The sequence below is a fragment of the Rhinopithecus roxellana genome, chromosome 3, assembly GCF_007565055.1.
Source record: "Rhinopithecus roxellana isolate Shanxi Qingling chromosome 3, ASM756505v1, whole genome shotgun sequence".
NCBI classification, from domain to species: domain Eukaryota; kingdom Metazoa; phylum Chordata; class Mammalia; order Primates; family Cercopithecidae; genus Rhinopithecus; species Rhinopithecus roxellana.
Window position 1 is genome coordinate 52770172 of NC_044551.1, and position 21430 is coordinate 52791601.

Sequence of the window (21430 nt, forward strand, 5' to 3'; positions counted from 1 at the left end):
CATAAGGGATACTTTTAAAGAAATGGATGCAAAGTATTAAAAGTATTTTCTCAGCCTATTCAGAGATTTATTGTGACCTTGGTAAGGTGAATTTATTGGTAAATAATGGTACACTGAATATACTGGAAGCATTCACTTCTTTTTGTTTTTTGTTTGCGTTCTTCTATACTTTTGAAATTTTCACATAATTGCTGATGAGTTGGATTAGAAATACCAAATTATTTTGGATGTTATAACAACAAAAAAAAAGAGAGAGATTTTGAAATAATGATAAGGTCTTTTGGCAAAGTTCAAGAGGGAAAGTGAAAAGAAATTATTAAGAGTTTGAATGCAGGATTTCAACTTTTGAAAAGAAAGATGAAAAATAACCAGTAAATATATTTTAAAATGTGTTCTTGTTAAAGGTATCTAATATACAATAACTTTTTCTTACAGACCAAATTTAGTTATAAAAGTTTACCTTACTGATAATATAAAATTATTTCCTTGTTCTCTTCATGGCAATCATCAATGTATCATCAACAAAACTCAGCCATTGTGTTCTGATCCAAAGGAAACAGTCCATTATGGATATTTAATGCAAATCCAGTAGAGACAGACAGAAAGTAAACTCTTGCTTAAAATCAAAAGTCTTTGTCTATAACCTGTGTTTTGAAATTGTATTACATTACATATTGCTGATATTAGAACACTGAGATTGATTAATGGTTTTATTGTCCAATGTCATAAACACATGATGCTTGAGAACTCAAGGGGACATAAAGATGACTAAGACAACTCTGTTCTTTCACAGATGAACATATCTGTAGACTTTGAAGGCTGAATGGTCCAAAAGCATATAGTTAAAGATATTATCTGATATAAAATGATTTTTTTTCCATAGGCAAAACTTTATAACACATTTAGTCATACAACTACTTTTTTTTCTATTTTGGCCTATTTAAAAATTTCAATATGTTTTTTGGGAACAGGTGGTGTTTGGTTACATGAATATTTTATTTAGTGGTGATTTTTAATATTTTGGTGCACCCATCACCTGAGCAGTATACACTGAACCCAATGTGTAGTGTTTATCCTTCACCCTCACACCCTTTCCCACAAGTCCCCAAAGTCCTTTGTATCATTCTTGTGCCTTTACATCCTCATAGCTTAACTCCCACTTATGAGTGACAAAATACAGTGTTTGGTTTTCCATTCCTGAGTTATTAAACTTAGAATAATAGTTTCCAATTCCATCTAGGCTGCTGCAAATGCCATTATTTCATTCATTTTTATGGCTGACTGGTATTCCATGGTATATGTATACCACATTTTCTTTATCCATACATTGATTGATGGGCATTTGGGCTGGTTCCATATTTTTGCAATTACGAATTGTGCTGCTATAAACATACCTGTGCAGGTATCTTTTTTGTATAATGACTTCTTTTCCTATGGGTAGATACCCAGGAGTGGGATTGCTGTTTCAAGCAGTAGATATCCTTTTAGTTCTGTGAGGAATCTCCACAGTTTTCCATAGTGGTTGTACTAGTTTGCACTCCCACCAACAATGTAAAAGTGTTCCCTTTTCACCACATCCATGCCAACATCTATTATTTTTTGATTTTTTGATTATGGCCATTCTGGCAGGAGTGAGGTGGTATCACACAGTGATTTTGATTTGCATTTCCCTGATAATTTGTGATGTTGCATTTCTTTCATATGTTTATTGGCCATTCGAATATCTTATTTTGAGAATTGTCTATTCATGTCCTTAGCCCACTTTTTGATGGGATTGTTTGTTTATTTTTTCTTGATGATTTGTTTAAGTTCCTTGTAGATTGTGGATATGAGTCCTTTATCGGATGTATAGATTATGAAGATTTTCACCTTCTCTATGGGTTGTATGTTTACTGATATTTCTTTCACTCTGCAGAACCTTTTTACTTTAAGTTCCATCTATTTATCTTTGTTTTTGTTGTGTTTGTTTTTGGATTGTTGGTCATGAAATCTTCGTCTAAGCCAATTTCTGGAAGGATTTTTCCAATGTTATCTTCTAGAAGTTTTATGGTTTCAGGTTTTAGATTTAACTCTTTGATCCATCTTGAGGTGATTTTTGTATAAGGGTGAGAATTAAGGATACAGTTTCATTCTTCTACATGTGGCTTGCCAGTTATCCCAGCACAATTTGTTGAATTGGATATCTTTTTCCCACTTTACATTTCTGTTTGCTTTGTCAAAGATCACATGGCTGTATTTGGCTTTATTTCTGGGTTCTCTATTCTGCTCCATTGGTTTATGTGCCTACTTTTATATCAGTACCATGCTGTTTTGGTGACTATAGCCTTATAATATAGTTGAAGTCAGATAATGTGATGCCTCCAGAATTGTTCTTTTGCTTAGTCTTGCTTTGGCTATGCAAGCTCTTTTTTGGTTCCATATGAATTTTAGGATATTTTTCTGGTTTTGTGAAGAATGATGGTGGTATTTTGTTAAGAATTGCATTGAATTTGTATATTACTTTTGGCAGTATGGTCATTTTTACGATATTGATTGAATCCATCCATGAGCATGTAATATGTTTCCATTTGTTTATGTCGTCTATGATGTATTTCAGCAGTGTTTTGTAGTTTTCCTTGTAGAGGTTTTTCTCCTTCTTGGTTAAATATATTCGTAAGTTTTGTTTGTTTGTTTTTTGGGTTTTTTTTTGTTTGTTTGTTTTGTTTTCAGCTATTGTAAAGGGGTTGAGTTCCTGAATTGATTTTCAACTTGGTCATTGTTAGTGTATAGCAGAGCTACTGATTTGTGCACATTATTTTTGTACCCTGAAACTTTGCTTAATTCGTTTACCAGTTCTAGGAGCTTTTTGCATGAGTCTTTAGGATTTTCTAGGTATAGGATCATGTCATCACCAAACAGCAACAATCTGACTTCATCATTACCAATTGGATGCCCTTTATTTCTTTCTCTCATCTGACTGCTCTGGCTAGGACTTCTAGTACTTGAAGAGAAATGATAAGAGTAAGTTTCCTTGTCTTGTTCCAGTTCTCAGGGGAAATGCTTTTAACTTTTCCCTGTTGGCTGTGAGTTTGTCATAGATGGCTTTTATTACCTTACAGTATGCCCCTTCTTTGGTGATTTTGATGAGTGTTTTAATCATAAAAGGATGCTGGATTTTGTTCAAATGCTTTTACTGCATCTATTGAGATAATCGTGTGATTTTTGTTTTTAATTCTGTTTATGTGATGTACCACATATATTGACTTGTGGATGTTAAACCATACCTGCATGCCTGGTATGAAACCTACTTGATCATGGTGGAATATCTTTTTGATATGCTGTCGAATTCTGTTAGACAGTATTTTCTTGAAGATTTTTGCATATATGTTCATCAGGGTCTGTAGTACAGCAGAAGAAAAAATATAACAAAGATCTGAGCAGAACTAAATGAAATTGAAACAAAAAACATACAATACAATAGATAAATGAAACAAAAAGCTAGTTATTTAAAAAGGTAAATAAAAATGGTAAACATTAGTGAGATTAACCAAAAAGAGAAGCAAGAAGATCCAAACAAGCTCAATTAGAAATGCAACAGGAGATATTACAACTGATACCACAGACATACAAAAGAGCATTCTAGGCTTCTATGAACAACTTTGTTCAATTAGAAAACCAAGAGGAGATAGATACTTTCCTGAACATATACAACCCTCCTAGATCATGTTCATAAGGGTCTGAGGCATATATATTCACCCAGTCTGTATGTTGGTCTGTAATATTCTTTTTGTTTTGTTATGTCCCCTTTTGGTTTTAGTATTAGAAACACACTGGCTTCATAGAATGACTCGGGGAGGATTCTCTCCTTCTCTGTCTTGTGGAATAGTGTCAATAGGATCGGTACCAATTCTTACTTGAATGTCTGATAGAAATCAGTCATGAATCTGACTGGTCCTGTACTTTTTTTGGTTGGTAACTTTTTAATTACCATGTCAATCTCACTGCTTGTTATTCGTCTGTTCAGAGTTTCTATTTTATCCTTGTTTAATCTAGAAGGATTGTATATTTCCAGGAATTTATCCATCTACTCTTGGTTTTCTATTTTATGTGCATAAAGTTGTTCATAATAGCCTAGAATGCTCTTTTGTATGTCTGTGGTATCAGTTCTAATGTCTCCTGTTTTATTTCTAATTGAGCTTTTTTGGATCTTCTTGCTTCTCTTTTTAGTTAATCTCACTAATGGTCTATCATTTTTATTTATCTTTTTAAAGAACTAGCTTTTTGTTTCATTAATCTATTGTATTATGTGCTTTTTGTTTCAATTTCATTTAGTTCTGCTCTGATTTTGTTATTTCTTTTCCTCTGCTGTGTTTCAGTGTGGTTTGTTCTTTTTTCTCTACTTCCTTGACATGTTACAGACTTTTTGATGTAGGCATTTAATGCTATGAACTTTCCATTTGGCGCCACTTTTGCTGTATCCCAGTGGTTTTGATAGGTCATGTCACTATTGTCATTCAGTTCAAAAAAATTTTTAATTTCCAATTTTATTTCATTTTTGTCTCAATGATCATTCAGAAGCAGGTTATTTAATTTCGATGTATTTGCATGGTTTTGAGGGTTCATTTTAGAGTTGATTTTCAATTTTATTCCAATGTGGTTTGAGAGAGTACTTGATATAATTTTGATTTACTTAAATTTTTTGAGAATTGTATTGTGGTCTATCATATTGTCTGTCTTGGAGAATGTTCCACATGCTGATGATTAGAATGAATATTCTGCAGTTGTTGGGTAGAATGTTCTTTAAAGATTTGTTAAGTCCATTTGTTCTAGGATATAGTTTAAGTCTCTTGTTTCTTTGTTGACTTTCTGTCTTCATGACTTGTCTAGTGCTGTCAGTGGAGTATTGAAGTCCCTCACTATTACTGTGTTGCTGTCTATCTCATTTCTTTGGTTTAGTAACAACTGTTTTATATTTAATAAGTTTGGAATCTGCAGTGTTACGTGCATATATATTTAGAATTGTGATTTTTTTCTGTTGGACTAGTTCTTTTATCGTTACATAAAGCCCCTCTTTTTTTTTTAACTGCTGTTGTTTTAAAGTTCATTTTGTCTTATATAAGAATAGCTACTCCTGTTTGCCTTTGGTGTCCATTTGCATGAAATATCTATTTCCACCCCTTTATCTTAAGTATATTAGTCCTGTGTCAGGTGAGTCTCTTGAAGGCAGCCGATACTTGGTTGGTGAGTTTTTATTCATTCTGCCATTCTGTATCTTTTAAGGGCAGCATTTAGGCCATTTATATTCAGCATTAGCATTGAGATGTAAGGTACTATTCTATTCATTATGCTATTTTTTGCCTGAATACCTTGGTTTATTTCATTGTATTATTGTTTTATAGGTCTTTTGAGGTTTATGCTTTAAGGAGATTCTATTTTGCTGTATTTTGATAAGTTGTTTCAAGATTTAGCTCTCCTTTTAGCAGTTCTTGTAGTGCTGGCTTGGTAGTGGTGAATTCTCTCAGCATTTGTTTATCTGAAAAAGACTATTTTCCCTTCATTTATGAAATTTAGTTTTGCTGGATACAAAATTCTTGATTGATGATTGTTTTGTTCAAGCAGGTGAATGATAGGACTCCAATGTGTTCTAGCTTGTAGGATTTCTGCTGAGAAATCTGCCATTAATCTGATACACTTTCCTTTATAGGTTGCCTGGTGTTTTTGTTTGTTTGTTTGCTTTTCCACGCATTTCTTAAGATTATTTCCTTCATCTTGACATGAGATAACCTTGTTACTAGGTGCCTAGGAGATGATCTTTTGGTGATTAATTTTCCAGGTGTTCTTTGAGCTTCTTGTATTTGAATGTCTAGATCTCTAACAATGCCGGAGAAGTTTTCTACAATTATTCCCTAAAATGTGTTTTCCAAACTTTTAGACTTCTCTTCTTTCTTGGGAGCACCAATTATTTTTAGGTTTGTTCATTTAACATAATTCCAAACTTCTTGTAGTCTTTGGTCATTTTTTAAATTATTTTTTCTTTTTCTTTGATGAATTGAGTTAATTCGAAAGTCTTGTCTTCAAGTTCTATAGTTTTCTTCTTCTACTTGTTTGATTCTGTTACTGAGACTTTCCAGTGCATTTTGCATTTCTCTAAGTATGTCCTTGATTTCCAGAAGTGGTGGTTTTTTTTTTTTTTTTTTTTTTTTTTTTTTTTTTTTTTTTTTTTTTTTTTTTTACTTATGCTATCTATTTCAGTGGAGATTTTTTCATTCATAACTTGTATAATTTTTTGGATTTCTTTAAGTTGAACTTCTTCACTTTTCTCTAGTGCTTCCTTGATTGGCTTAATAATCAACCTTCTGAATTCTTTTTCTGGCAATTCAGAAATTTAGTCTTGGTTTGGAGCCATTGCTGGTAAGCTAGTGAGAGCTTTTTGGGGTGTTAAAGAACCTTGTTTTGTCATGTTATCAGAATTGTTTTTCTGGTACCTTCTCATTTGGATAGACTATATCAAAGAAAAGATGTGGGACGCAGGGCTGCTGTTCAGAATCTTTTGTCCCACAGGGTGTTTCCTTGATGTGGTGTTCTTCCCTTTCCTCTAGGGATGGGGCTGCCTGAGAACCAAACTTCAGTGATTGTTATCTCCCCTCTGGATCTAGCCACCCAATGGAGCTACCAAGCACTGGGCTCATACTATGGAGTGTTTGCAAAATGTCCTATGATGTGACCCATCTTCAGGTCTCTCAGCTGTGGATACCAGCACCTACTCCATTATAGGTAGCAAGGGAGTGAAGTAGACTCTGTGAGGAATCTTCATTGTATTTTTGTTAAGTGTGCTGGTTTTGTGTTGGTTGGCCTCCAGTCAGGAGGTAGTGCTTTCAAGAGCATATCAGCTGCAGTTGTATAGGGAGGATCAAGCAGTCCACAGAGCCATACCACTCCCAAGAGATTATGTTCTTTATCCTGGGGTACCAGGGTGGGTAGGGAAAGGCCATCAGGTGGGGCCAGGGTTAGGCTTTTCTGAGCTCAGACTCTTGGCAGGTCTTGCTGTGGCTGCTATGGAGGATAGGAGTGTGGTTCCCAGGCCAATGAAATTATGTTCCCAGGGGTATTATGGCTTTCTCTGCTGCATCACACAGGTCACCCAGGAAGTGGGGAAAAGTCAGCAGTACAGCCCTCACCTTGATTCCGTGCAGCCTGCAGACCAAACAGCTGGTCTCATTCCCATCGTGTCGCACCCAACAGCACCAAGTTTATTTCCAGGCACCTGGTGATTACAGCTAAGAACTTGCCCCAGGCTACAAGCCTCCCAGCTGAGAAAGCAAGCTGACTCACAATTCCTCAGCTATCCCATGGAGCCTGCAGCTGCAGTCCACTTCTTTCAAAGGGTCTGTAGATTCTCTTGGCTCTCCTGGTTTGTTCCTGTCATAGTTCTTGGAGCAAAAGTTCACAATATGGGTCTCCACACTCTGCTCTGTCGGTCCGTGTGGGAGCTGCCAGTGTGTCCTGCCTCCTCTTCACCATTTCTCCCGGCTCTAGTCATACAACTTCTGAAATAGCATTTGGTATAAATATCATTTTGATGCTTATTTCACATAGGATAAAGTGAATATACAATGATTAGAGTGTTATAATGATGTGTCACAGTTATTATATTAGAGTAGATTTTGGATCTATTTGAACATTTCCTCCATTATAGTAATCTTTTTGGCCACATGTGCTTGTTGATTGATCCAAAGTGTTAACTAGACATACCACCAAGTAGCTTATTTTCCCCCTTAGATTCAACCTGAAGCCTAAAGTAATTAAATAATTAATTAATAATTGAGACTGGACAAGAATGTGGTCACTTGTTCATGTTTCATTACAGATATAAAAGACCTCTAAAAATCTTCAACTTTTGGTTTAAGTTTATCTAACAACCTGATGTCACCACCACGTGACCAAATCAGGCTTACCCCTAGGAAGGGAACCTATGTCCTGGGAGGGTGTGCATAATTAGAATAAGTACCTTAGCCCTAGCTTAGTGATACTCTATAGATCTACTAACAGGAGAATGACATCCTAATAGCTTATGTATTTCATGTGAGTTTTCCAAAAAGACAAAATATTCTCTTTTTTTTGGTCCATTTTTTCTTCTTTTTTAGATGGAGTTACAGTCTTGTTGCCCAGCCTGGGGTACAGTGGCATGATCTTGGCTGTGGGCAACCACCACCTCCCAAGTTCAAGGGATTCTCCTGCCTTAGTCTCCCATGTATCTGGGATTACAGGCATGTACCACTACGCTTGGCTGATTTTTGGATTTTTAGTAGAGACAGAGTTTGGCCATGTTAATCAAGTTAGTCGTGAACAAAAAATTCTAATAAGGTTTTGTAGCATTTCTAGAACTCAGGATTAATGGAATTTCTGGTATCTCACTTACTTAGAGGCATAAATACCATGAAGAAACATTATAATTGCCTATGCAGAGGTTTAGCTTAATTTTGTTTCATTGGATGGAAGTTTTGATTCAAGAGGTTAAAAAGCATCCCCAAATATCCATGTGCTATGTGTGCTGCCCATCTTATTAAGCATGTAAGCACAATACTCACTTTATGTAAGAAATTATACCTTCATTTTTTAGAAGGATTATTTTCTCAAAGCATGGCTTTGTATTAAATTGCATTCCCAATGCTAACAAAGAGAATCATAATTTTAAGCTATACTTCAGGTGTGTGACTTTTTGTGAAGCTAAAGGTGAGTCCAAGGATCGGCACAGTGGCTCACACCTGTAATTCTAGCACTTTGGAAGGTAGAGGCAAGAGGATCATTTGAGCTCAGGAGTTCCACACCAGCCTGGGCAACATGACAAAACACTGTCTCTACAAACAAATACAAAAATTGGGGTTGCATGCACCTGTAGTCCCAGATACTTCAGAGGCTGAGGTGGGAGGATCGCTTGAGCCCAGGAGGCGAAGGCTGCAATGAGTCATGTTCCTGCTGCTGCACTCCAGACTGGGTGACAGAGCAATACCCTGTGTCTCAGAAAAAAAAAAAAAAAAAAAAAATGAGACCAAGTTATGGTAATATCTCATAGGATATGTATTGATTAAACTTCCAACTATTGATTATTCTTAAAAAACTTACAAAACTATTTGGGTGACAAAATCTTAAATAAATTTGCTTTACCATTCATGTCTTGTACCTGCAAATATTTACAAAGTGACAACTGAAAGAGGTCTTCTATACTTTAAACCAGATTATATTTCTCTAAGTAGGCCACTATAAAAATAGATTTCTGTTACATAAATTTTAAATTAATTTATTGTGGTGAAATGGACAGAATGTAATGAAAATAAGTGCCACTGAGGACTGAACAGTTGTTAATGAAATGAAAAATAACATTTCTTATGCACTTTAATAATTATCACAAATATATACCTACATAATCAAAGGGAAGCTGAGTGCCAAATGATGACCTGCATAGTTTATTTAAAGCAGTTTCTGTGGAAGAAAATACTTGAGTAAAGGTAATCATTATTGAGATTGAATTTTTACTATGGTCATAACGTCTCTGTTTGTTGGTCTCTAAAATACTAATTTAAATAATCATTTTTCATCTCATTTCAATATCCTGCATTTTCTTTTTACTTTCATCATTACTTTAAAACATTTACTAGAGATAAGAAATGGTGCAGAAGTTGAATGATAGAACAGAGAGCAGTGTAGAAATACAAAATTATAGGGAGTATTTCTAAGTTATATTGGAAACTTGGCAAGATCTCCTGTACCGGGTGAGGTATGAATGGGTCCATTTATCTGTCAGTGTGAAATTAGTTAAGGTTTGCCCATGTGTCTTGTCCAGTTAGAGGTCTGATAAAGACTACTGAGCAAATTTGAGTTGTCAGTAACTTAATTGCACTTTCTCTGATCTGTAACTAGGAGACATCTTATTGATCATTGATCATACAACTTTCAGAGTAGCATTTAATGAAGATACCATTTTGATACTTATTTCACACATAATATAGTGAACATGTGGTGGTTATAGGGTTTGAATTATGTATCAGAATTGTCATATAAGAGTAGCCCTTGAGTCTATTTCAACCTTTTCGCCCTCATATTAACCCTTTTGGCCATGTATGCTTGTAGATTAGTACAGGATTTTAACAAGATATACCACAAAGTAGTTGCTTTGCTTTTTTTTTCTTAGATTTAAACTGAAGTCTAAAAGATGGGCTTTCACAATCAGTAATTGTATTATATCTTAAAATTATTTCCAGAACTGTGGTTCTATGAAGTTTTGTGTGAGGTGCAAATGTATTTGTTCTTTGTTCAATGTTTAGATATTACTCAATGAAAGAGGGAATAAGCCAGCTACACACCATAAAGAGAAAAAAATTGTTTCCTGAATTAACCTAACCAATTTTAAACATAATATTAGAAATCCATGTGAAGGATGACATTGAGAATCTACAAATATCTTATCTAGATGTGAAAACATACTGACCTGGATAGGTAAGACATGATTCCTTGGCATGGTTAGTGCTACCAAAATATTTACAAAAGAAGCAAAAGATTACTATCAGTTGCATGAAATATTATCAGAGTCTCCATTATAACTGTTGATTGATTGGTTGGCTTATTCATTCACTTGTGAGGCCAAGCAATACATCTATGTTATTATTGGTAGAAGTTAAAGAGCTTTAGTGTCATATGCTTTCCAAATAAAAATTGCTCTATGTGCTTTAAGCAGGAAATTAAAAATTAATTTTCTGACAGAGAATTTTTGGAAACAGGCTGAAATTCTGGCTATTTGTACAGATACTCTTCTTTATTCAGTAGTAACCCTTATTCATATCCCACTGTGTTTATAGTGCAGTCGTAGGAGAAAGGAACAACTAGTGCCTACACTTTATGAACTGTCTTATCAAAATAGACCGAAGCTTTCCAAGAAAGAAAGAGAGAGAAAACCATCTTCCTGAGAAACCTTAAAGCAAGTTATAGCTGTTTTCTATGAAGGCCTCATTTAACCCTCAAGCATAAGTGATTTTCACATATCACTTCACTTAATCATCACAAGAAAATTATTATGTAAATGGTTCTCCATTTTGCTCATGGAGACAGCTCAGAGAAACTAAATCTCTTAATATCACAGTGCTAAGTGATACAGCTGTGATTAATAGGTTTGCTTGGTTTCAAACCTGTATTGATTATCTTACTATGGCTTAATATAATTTTCACATATATGCTGGGTCTATTTTAGAAACAATTTTTCCTGGAATTGATCTTTACATTCTAAATAAACAAGGCTAAGAATCTGTAACTTATTGTACACAGAGAGAAAGAATGTAGATGTTTTTAAGTGTCTTCAAAGAGGTTACTACTTCCGATATCCGAAAATTGGGAAATACGTCCTTGGTAAGCAACCCATCCCTCACCCTAATTCTTCTTGCTTCTTCGTGTGTCTTTAAAAGTCTGTGCTCTTACAATCCAAACACTCTGGACATTTTTTTCCAATCTATGTATTCTCATCTTCAAAATTTTACAGAGATTATCTTTCCCTATCAAATATCTGTACTCCTTTCATCTACAGAGAATAATTATATTCTTTCATTTGCTATACTAGGTGCTACAGTTTAGTCCATCCTCATCTTGTACCTAAGAATATTTTATTTTAAAAAGAGAGCTTACTACTCAAGTCTAACACGTGAATAAGGGCAGTCATATTAACTGGAATGCTGATGTGTGGGAGGGAGAAAATTGCTGTTTGTTTCCTGTCTACTACATGAAGCTTTTTTTCTTCTTCTTCTTTCTCTCTTTCTAGTCTAGCAGCCAATACCAGTAGTCTGCAAAATGCTGATGCTGTCTCACCTCTGAAGGAATTCCAAACCAGATCTAAGATCTTTCTTTCTCTCTGTTTTTCTCTAATATATCATAGGAAATCATCAAATTCCATACTCTCTGGATGATCTCTGATACACATATCTCTATTTAACTGTTATTCATCTTTTAGGACTGATCAAATACCATGTCCTACGTGACGCTTTTATGCCTTGGAATTTTATTCTCTGATCTCTTCATTAAACTCTCTGACATCCATCATTATAATAAGTTTCCTGTCCCTCCCTCCCTCCCTCCCTCCATTTCTTTCTTGCTTACTTGTTTTCTTGCCTGCCTTCCTTCCCTTCCTTCCTTCCTTCCTTCCTTCCTTCCTTCCTTCCTTCCTTCCTCCCTCCCTCCCTCCCTCCCTCCCTCCCTCCCTCCTTTTCTTTTTTCTTTCTTTCTTCTTTCTTTCTTTTTTTTTTTTTTTTTTTTTGAGACAGAGTCTCGCTCTGTCGCCCAGGCTGGAACACAGTGGCAAGATCTCGGCTCACTGCAAGCTCCACCTCCTAGGTTCACGCCATTCTCCTGCCTCAGCCTCTGGAGTAGCTGGGACTATAGGTGCCCGTCACCACGCCCAGCTCATTTTTTTGTATTTTTAGTAGAGACGGGGTTTCACCGTGTTAGCCAGGATGGTCTGGGTCTCCTGACCTCGTGATCCGCCCGCCTAGGCCTCCCAAAGTGCTAGGATTACAGGCGTGAGCCACCGCACCCGGCTTTTCTTTCTTTTTTCTTTATTTCCTTATTTTCCCAAAGTAAACTATTGGACATATTCTCTCTTTTTAAACATATATTTCTCATTCCTTTTGTGTACTCTTTCAAATGAAAGTATTTTTGAATGAATGGATAAAGATTGTAGGGGTTTGTGCTTGTGTTGCTATAAAAATACATGAAGCTGGGTCATTTATAAAGAAAAGAGTTTTAATTGGCTTACGGTTCAGCAGGGTGTGCAGGAAGCGTGGTGCCAGCATCTGCTTCTGGCCTCAGAGAACTTACAGTCTGGCAGAAGGGGAAGGGGAGCCAGCATGTCACATGGTGAGAGTGGGAGCAGGAGTGAGAAGGGAAGGTCCCAGGCTTTTAAGCAATTAGATTTTGCATGAACTGAGTGAGAACTCACTTATCACCAAGTGGATGGGGCCAAACCATTCATGAGGGATCCATCCCCACAATCCAGTCACCTCCCGCCAGGCCTCACCTCCAACACTGGGAATTAGCTTTTAATATGAGATTCAGAAGGGAAAAGCATTCAAACGATATTATCCCCCCTTTAAAATTTTCTCCTTTTAAAAACAAAGAAGCTGGTCTGGTGTGGTGGTTCACACCTGTAATCCCAGCAATTTGGGAGGCCGAGGCGGGCAGATCACCTGAGGTCAGGAGAAAGAGACCAGCATGGTCAACATGGTGAAACCCCGTCTCTACCAAAACTACAAAAATTAGCCGGGCATGGTGGCAAATGCCTTTAATCCCAGCTACTGGGGAGGCTAAGGCAAGAGAATCGTTTAAACCCAGGAAGTGGAGGTTGCAGTGGGCCGAGATTGAGCCATTGCACTCCAGCCTGGGCAACAAGAAGGACACTGTGAAAAAAACCAAGCTGATAAATATTACTCAGTAGACCTAGATTGTGTTTTTTTCTCTTGCACTATCTCCTTATTGTTGTACAAAATTCTCCATTACTCTGTCCCTTGGTTTCTTCATTTGCAAAAGGGAACTAGTAATAGTACCTACCTCATGCAGCTGTTTTGAGTGTTTAATGAACTAATGTTTATAAAGCACTTAGAACCCCATCTAGTATATTGCAAGTGCTCCATAAATGTTAACTCTTCTTACCTCTTATTAGGTAGCTTTGTTAAATAACTCATATATGTATTTAAGTGTTTCCTCTCTACCTCACACATATACCAGTACTTAAAGGTTTCTATTAAGGGCCAAATCAGAATTTGAAGAAACTGTTTAAAATGTCTTATATGGCTATAAATCTTCTAGCCTCAATTTATTCTGGTTCATTTTTGATAGCTGTAACCTAGAATTTTTTTTTAATTTAAAACCCCAATTCCACGGGTTTTATGATTAGTCAGTCCTCTTTTAGGACCTATATGTCCTAGGCAAATGGTTACTTGATTTTATATTTTCCAAATACTCCTGAAAATGTCAAATTAATTATTTTTTTAAAAAAATCTAAATATTGACATATACATTCATAAAGTATTAAGTTTTTTTAACTTTCTGAGGGCTTATGAAACATTTTATTGTAATATTATTTGAAAAATAATTTACTGAGAATATTCTCATCTCTTTTTAATTGTTTGATTAATGGTTTTATGGACCCATGTCACTTCTTAATTCTAAATAGAATGATTCTACATTTAATCTTCAAAATAGTCTTGAATAGTTTCTCTTTTCTCACATTTCCACTTTACTTCTGAGTTTTGTTTTGTTTTTTGTTTTTTGTTTTTTTTTTTGAGACGGAGTCTCGCTCTGTCGCCCAAGCTGGAGTGCAGTGGCCGGATCTCAGCTCACTGCAATCTCCGCCTCCCGGGTTCACGCCATTCTCCTGCCTCAGCCTCCCGAGTAGCTGGGACTACAGGCGCCTGCCACCTCGCCCGGCTAGTTTTTTGTACTTTTTAGTAGAGACGGGGTTTCACCGTGTTAGCCAGGATGGTCTCGATCTCCTGACCTTGTGATCCGCCCGTCTCGGCCTCCCAAAGTGCTGGGATTACAGGCTTGAGCCACCGCGCCCGGCCTACTTCTGAGTTTTTATTTCCATGTCTGGGCAGAAAGCCAAAGGTGGTTAGGCAGAACTATTTAGTTCTACTTGAGTCAAAATTCAATTGCAACTTCATGAATAAGGCTCTTTGGATCCAAGCATCGCCCAAAATGTAGCCCTTAGGATATTGATTTCCCTAGAGAGCTAGATAGCTTAGGAAACTCAGAAGCAAATAATGTGAGTCTAAAGATGCGTGCCTAGCATTATGCTTACCATTTTTCTAATATGTAAACTTAATTTAAACCTACATAAATTAAAATATGTTTAACTCTAAAAATATTAAGCCACTGATATTAGCACTTATGTTAGAAAGCCCAGTGTGAAGTGGCTAAAAAAGAGGAGATTGTGCTGGCAAAAAGACTACATATTTTTGGAAAACAAAACAAAACCTATTTTCTTCCAGATTGACAGTTCTAAGGTGATGGAATTTCTAAAACGACACATGCTTTGCCATATTTCATAGGGATCTACAGCAATATAATCTGAACTTTTCTGATAGTTGCTGCAGGAAACTTTGAAGCTGAATAATAAGTTCCAAATTTGAGTCCTCCAAATTTCAGATACAGAAGCTGATTTTCTTACAGTAACCAAAAATGGACAATTTCTTACAGACAGGTTAACATTAGATAATAAAATAGCCAGAAAGCCTACTGATTACATTTTAAAGGATGCTGTCCTTTCCACGTGAAAAGACATCTCTCATTTCCTAACCAGTTCAGCCCTCATCCTCAGCATTTATCCTCTGGGAAAGGGATATTATAAGAAGGGTTTTTTTTTTTTTTTCTAGTATAGACACAATTCAAAGAAGGTGCAATGGTTTTACTGTAGCGTTGCTTTATGCTTTGAGAAGTCCAGTGACATACAGATTTCCCACTATTATGTAGCATCTTGTTTTTGTGTCTCAGAATAAGATTTACTTTAAAATTGTACCTTTTCTTCTTTAAATTTCTTTTTTATGTTAAACTTTTTTGGTTAACATGTACTTATTATTAGAACATTCAGTGTACAGTGGTCAGCTCCTTGTTTTGATCACACAAGTGATACAATCTGTCTCTTTTTATGTGTATTTTACTGATAAGTTAGATTTCTTGGCATACTCCTTGCTCTGTAGTTTCATTCTCCATGCTGCTATTAATATCCTCTGCCATGTGTGTTCATGCCTATCCACAGGAGGTTAGAAGATTTCACACCTTAGCAATATGTTCTGCATACCCTTCTAACACCTTATGCCTATGAGAGGCATGGGGTTGTATTGCAATTCCACTTACTCTCTGTTCTAGAAAGTATGATGAATTTTGCAATATTTACATCACCACACCTATCCTATATTTCTACCCAGCTTTTCTTCTTTTACCCGTACTAAAATGGAAGAAGCATCCCTATTACTTTCAATGGGAAATTTCTACAACTGCCTTGGAATCCAATTCTTTTCACCTTCTCCATGAGTTTTACCATTTTTGATTGTCCCTTTTTTCAAAAGCATCATTTCTTTCAGCAAAGACAATGCTTCTTATTTCCCATAAAAAAGAGAATAATTTGTTGAACCCACTTTTCTGATGACATAAAATGCTATTTTTTTTTTTTCTGCTGTTCATTCAGGAAAATATATCGCTCACTTGTCTTGACTTATGGTCTTTGTATCTTCTCTTGAAGCCACTGTAATAAATCTCCAATCCTTTGATATTTTTTCTGATATTATTCTTGACAAGTTAACTATTAATAATACTGTCCATCTTGCCAAATCCAATTAACCCTCACTAACCTCAATCAATCTCTCCCCAGTTGTTAGCTCCTTCCTTCCTGGTAAGACATTTCTTGGCTGCATGCCACTCCCCCTCCCAGTTTTCCCTCTCTCCTTTGGCTGTCACCATCTCTGAATAGATATTGGCCTGCTCTATACTCAGTAGGTTGTATACTTTAGTGCTCAATCTTTTATTTCTTTTCTCCTACAATTCTGTTCTGGATAAGATGATACCATTCCCATTACCTTACCTTTATGCTCATATGTCATCTCAAAGTTATATTTCCTGTTTAGAAAGGACAATCAAACTCCATACCCATATTTGTCTTTTGTTTTTTATTCCACGTGGTATCATTTTTCCCAAATTAACTTTCCCTAACTCTTTTTATCCACCTCAGTAAAGGGGCCTATCAATTAAATAGTAGGTCAAACACACACATGCAAATGAAGTCACCTGTGATTTAATTGCTCTACTAATGCCACTTCAATAAAAATTGTCTATGAATTGTATTTCATATATAGCAGTACGTTATACACTTCTTTCCATTATCTTCTATCTTTCCATCTTTGTCCAAGTTGACAAAGATTTTTTTTTATAAATGGTTTTCATGTTTCTACAATCTATGATAAAAAGTAGCCACTGTTATTTTTCGGAACATGAATTAATCTTTTTATTTTTTTGAATTTGAAATTTTTCCATTGCTTTCACAAAAGAGTAAAAAACTCTTTGCCTTGTCCTACCTTGTCCTAACTCTTAGACATTCATGTCATTCAGTCTGGATAGCCACATTGACATAGATTTGTTTTCTAATCAATTGAAACTTTTTCTTTAATTTGGATCTTTGCATCTTGATTTTCTTTGTTTCCTATGTTCTTCCCTAGCACTTTTCACATAATTAGTCCATTTCATCTTTCAGATCAAGATGAAATATTACTTAAGCTTAGATTTAAAAAGAGAAATAAGCATTAGAGGTTAGGAGAAAAGAGAGTATTTCTCTCCTTAAATAGTTGTAGAAATAGTCTGAAGCTTCTCTAGAACATATGATAATTGTTTAATAGTATTTATGCATAGACATGTCAATCAGCTATTGCCAAATAACACATAACTCCAAAACCCAGGGGTCTAAAAAAAAAGCTATGTCTGACTATACCATATGTGTCGATGGCTTAGCTGAAGGCTAGCTGAATTAGGCTAGTTGTTGATGCCAGCTCCGTTTATCTCTGGAGTACTCAATCATGCTTCTGCACATTTACTAGGCTGATCTACGCTAGGTTGGGAGCCTTAACTGGGACAACTTTGCCCCAGTTAAGGTCTTACCTTAATTCCTTCTGCTAGGACAAGTTAATTAGCCCAAGCATGCTTTTCTTGTGGCAGTGGCATAGCATACAAGGAAACATAACAAAGTCTCATGAAACCTAGCCCCAGAAAGAAGACAGACATGATCACTTTCAGCGCATTTGATTACAAAAGTAAGCTGAAATCTAACCTAATATGAGAGAATCCTGCAAAATTACATGAATTGAAGAGGGAAAATAATTTGTGGTCTATAATTCAACCTATCTTTATTTTTTGTCTCATTCTTTGACTAAAGAAGGGTTTAGCTGAACTGTGGTGGAGGTACAATGTTAATAAATATAAATGTTTTGTTTTTCATTTTATATTTATCTTTAAACCTTAGCTACAATGAAATTTCAAGATAAATTCCTAATTTATCTCTGACTTCAAGGATTGTAATTTTTTTTTTTTTTTTTGGATAATAGCAACAAGAAGTCTTATTGTAGGTTTTTTTTTTTTTTTTATTAAACATATTATAGGTTTCTAAGAGGTGAGTTCTTTTGGTCTCTCCATTATTAATCCCTGTGTTTCTACTATCTACTTTTATTCATGGAACTTGGTAAGACCTAATAAAATTATTCTTTGAATTAGTAATTGAACTTAGAATTAAAGACTGACAGATAAGAATAATTGATGTAAGTTCTATAAAAATATAAAACTGCTATGTAATCAAATATAGAATATTTGAATATTTTAATGTATTTAAATATAATGCTTCTCTTGGTTCAGTTGTATTTTCTTCATTATAACATCAAGTAAAAAATTCTCTTTTTTTCTCTAGATACTTCATCAACTACAATGCTGAAGATGACAGATTTTTCAACATTGATGCCAATACTGGAACCATTAAGACTACAAAGGTTCTTGACAGAGAAGAAACTCCATGGTACAACATCACAGTCACTGCTTCAGAAAATGGTAAACTACTTCATATATCATAGTAAAAGATGTCACTTGTACAAGAAGACTTATAATGAAATTTCCTTAAGAGCAGGGCTCTCATAATCTTTATTTTTGATATCAGAATCTAAGAGAGTAAGTGGAATGTATTAAATATAATTTATTATCAGAGAGTAAGGGGAGTGTATTAGATATACTTTATCCTTATCAGATAGCATGAATAAGTCTTATACATTCCTCCTTACTGTAATTCTGGCACGGTGATGGAAAATTTGCATCATAGAACACTTAAACCTCATCCTTGAGTCAAGGGCATTTGGTTCTCCTTCTAATTGGGAGACTTGCTTTTCCATTTGCTTTTGCCATACTTAACCTATCAAGTCTTTGGAAGAAGGGTGCCTCATATGTGTGGTAGTTTAGGGAAAAAGAATGAAATAAAAATATATAATTGCACATTGATTATTTTGTCAATATAACACCTCTGCTCAAGTTTCAAAAACACTTATAGAACTTACAGTAAAAGAATAATTCTTGGAATTTCAACAGACAGATCTAGGGTCTCTTCAAGTACATGATCTAAAGCTGAGGGTAACTCTTCTACCTCCACCCAGAATATTCCATTGTGATAAACACCTAAGCTTAGGAAACAACATACAAAAATGCGTATCCATAATACTGCTAGGATCATAAAGGTAGACATGACTGTGTTAAATGAAATTAGAATATAATTCTAAGAAAATGAATCCATCTTCATAACAATAAAGTTTTTTTTAACATATTCGTAAGTAGACCAAAGGTACCAATTATCCTCACTTTAAAAGTGATGAAGAGTTTATATATATATTTAGGAAATGTTTTGATGTATTCATGAAAAACCATTAATATATTAGAGATTAAGAATACTTCACATTTGAAAATAGTGCCATGTAAAGTAAAATCACGTTCTGTTTTTCTTTCAGATGGTCTAAAACATTAAAAATTATAACAACTTCATTGATATATCATTCACACAGCATAAAATGTACCCTTTTAAAGTGTATAACTCAATGGTTTCTAGAATATTCACAGAGTTGTACATCCAGTACCACAACCAATTTCAAAATATTTTTATTACTCAAAAAAAAAAAAAATTCTTCATTACTTAGTCATAATCCCCTACACTGCCTCACCTTAATTCAGGAAGCCATTAATTTACTTTCTGTCTCTATAAATTTGCCTGCTATTGCTTTGTTATATAAAATAATCATATAATAGGTAGTCCTTTGTGACAGGTTCGTTTCATTGAGCATGATGTGTTAAATATTTGTCCATATTATAGTATGTGTCATCAGTACTTAATTTTTTATTACCAAAATTATTCTATTGTATTGATATATCACATATTTATCCATTCTTTACTTGACAAACATTCATCTGGTTTCCATCTTTTTTTCCTAATATGAATAATACTGCTATAGGCATTGGTGTGAAAGTAGTTGTGGACATGTTTCCATTTCTCTTGAGTATATGCCTAGGAGTGAAATTGCAGGTAACTCATATGGTAATTCTGTGTGTAGCCACTTGATGAACTGGCAGATTGTCTTCCAAAGTGGATACACTGTTTTACATTTCCAACAGCAATAAGGTTTCCAATTTCTTCATATTTCCACCAACATTTATTACTATCTGTCTTTTTATTATAGCCATTCTAGTGGTGTGAGGTGGTATTGCACTGTAGTTTATGCATGCTTCTATTGCCCTTAGTTATATAGCAATCATGAGGCTATTTCAGTGTTTTTTATTCTACTTGGATTTTGGTGTCTACAAAATTAGCTCAAGTGACTTTCATTTGGATTAGTTTTTCAACATAATATCTCTGTAAAAGTAACTTTTCACTAATTCCTTTTAAAGGGGTGCTCTAAAGAATCCATGAGTGAGTTCAATTGCAATCACTTCTGGTTATTTTCATCTTCAAAATAGCCAGACGTTAGCAATCATGGATCCTTAGTAACATAAGAACAAATTAAATGGCAATTAAATAATAAGCACTTATTAAAAATTAGTTAAGAAATAAAGGGATGAATGGAAAAATATATCCAAGAAAAAAATTATGAGGGCCGAAATGGTTTGGTTATATCGTCACCCATATGTCATCTTGAGCTGTAGCTCACACAATTCCCACGTGTCATCAGAGGGACCCAATGGGAGGTAATTGAATCATGGGGGCTGGTCTTTCCCATGCTGTTCTCATAATAGTGAATGAATCTCAGGAGGTCTGATGGTATTATGAAGGGGAGCTCCCCTGCACACACTCTCTCTTGCCTGCTACCATGTAATATGTGACTTTGCTGCTCCTTTGCCTTCTTTCATGATTGTGAGGCCTTCCCAGCCATGTGAAACTAAGTCCATTAAACTTTTTTCCTTTATAAATTACCCAGTCTCAGGCATGTCTTTATCAGCGGTGTGAAAACAGAGTAATACAGTAAATTGATACCAGTAGAGTGAGGTAGTGCTGTAAAGATGCTTGGAAATGTGGGAGTGATTTTGGAATCGGGTAACAGTCTGAGGTTCAAACACTTTGGAGGGCTCAGAAGAAGATAAAAAAAAAGTGGAAAAGTTTGGAACTTCTGAGATACTGGGAGTGCTCGGAAGACAGGAAGATGTGGGAAAGTTTAGAACCTCCTATAAACTTGTTGAATGGCTTTGACCAAAATGCTTATAGTGATGTAAACAGTAAAGTCCAGGCTGTTGTGATCTCAGATGGAGATAAGGAACTTTTTGGGAATTGGAGCAAAGGTGACTCTTATTGCACTTTAGCAGAGACTAGCAGCTTTTTGCCTCTGCCCTAGAGATCTGTGGAACTTTGAACTGG

General features: G+C 35.3%; 1 protein-coding gene across 9 annotated transcripts in view; it reads left to right on the top strand.

The window, feature by feature from the left end:
• The window catches only part of CDH18 (cadherin 18), a 1132251-nt gene that overhangs the window by 1031578 nt on the left and 79243 nt on the right, over positions 1-21430 (top strand). For all 9 annotated transcript variants that reach the window (XM_030927840.1, XM_030927845.1, XM_030927844.1 and 6 more), the window contains one exon: positions 18461-18597. In XM_030927840.1, coding sequence (XP_030783700.1) covers positions 18461-18597 — 137 coding nt within the window. The remainder of the gene's footprint in view (positions 1-18460; positions 18598-21430) is intronic.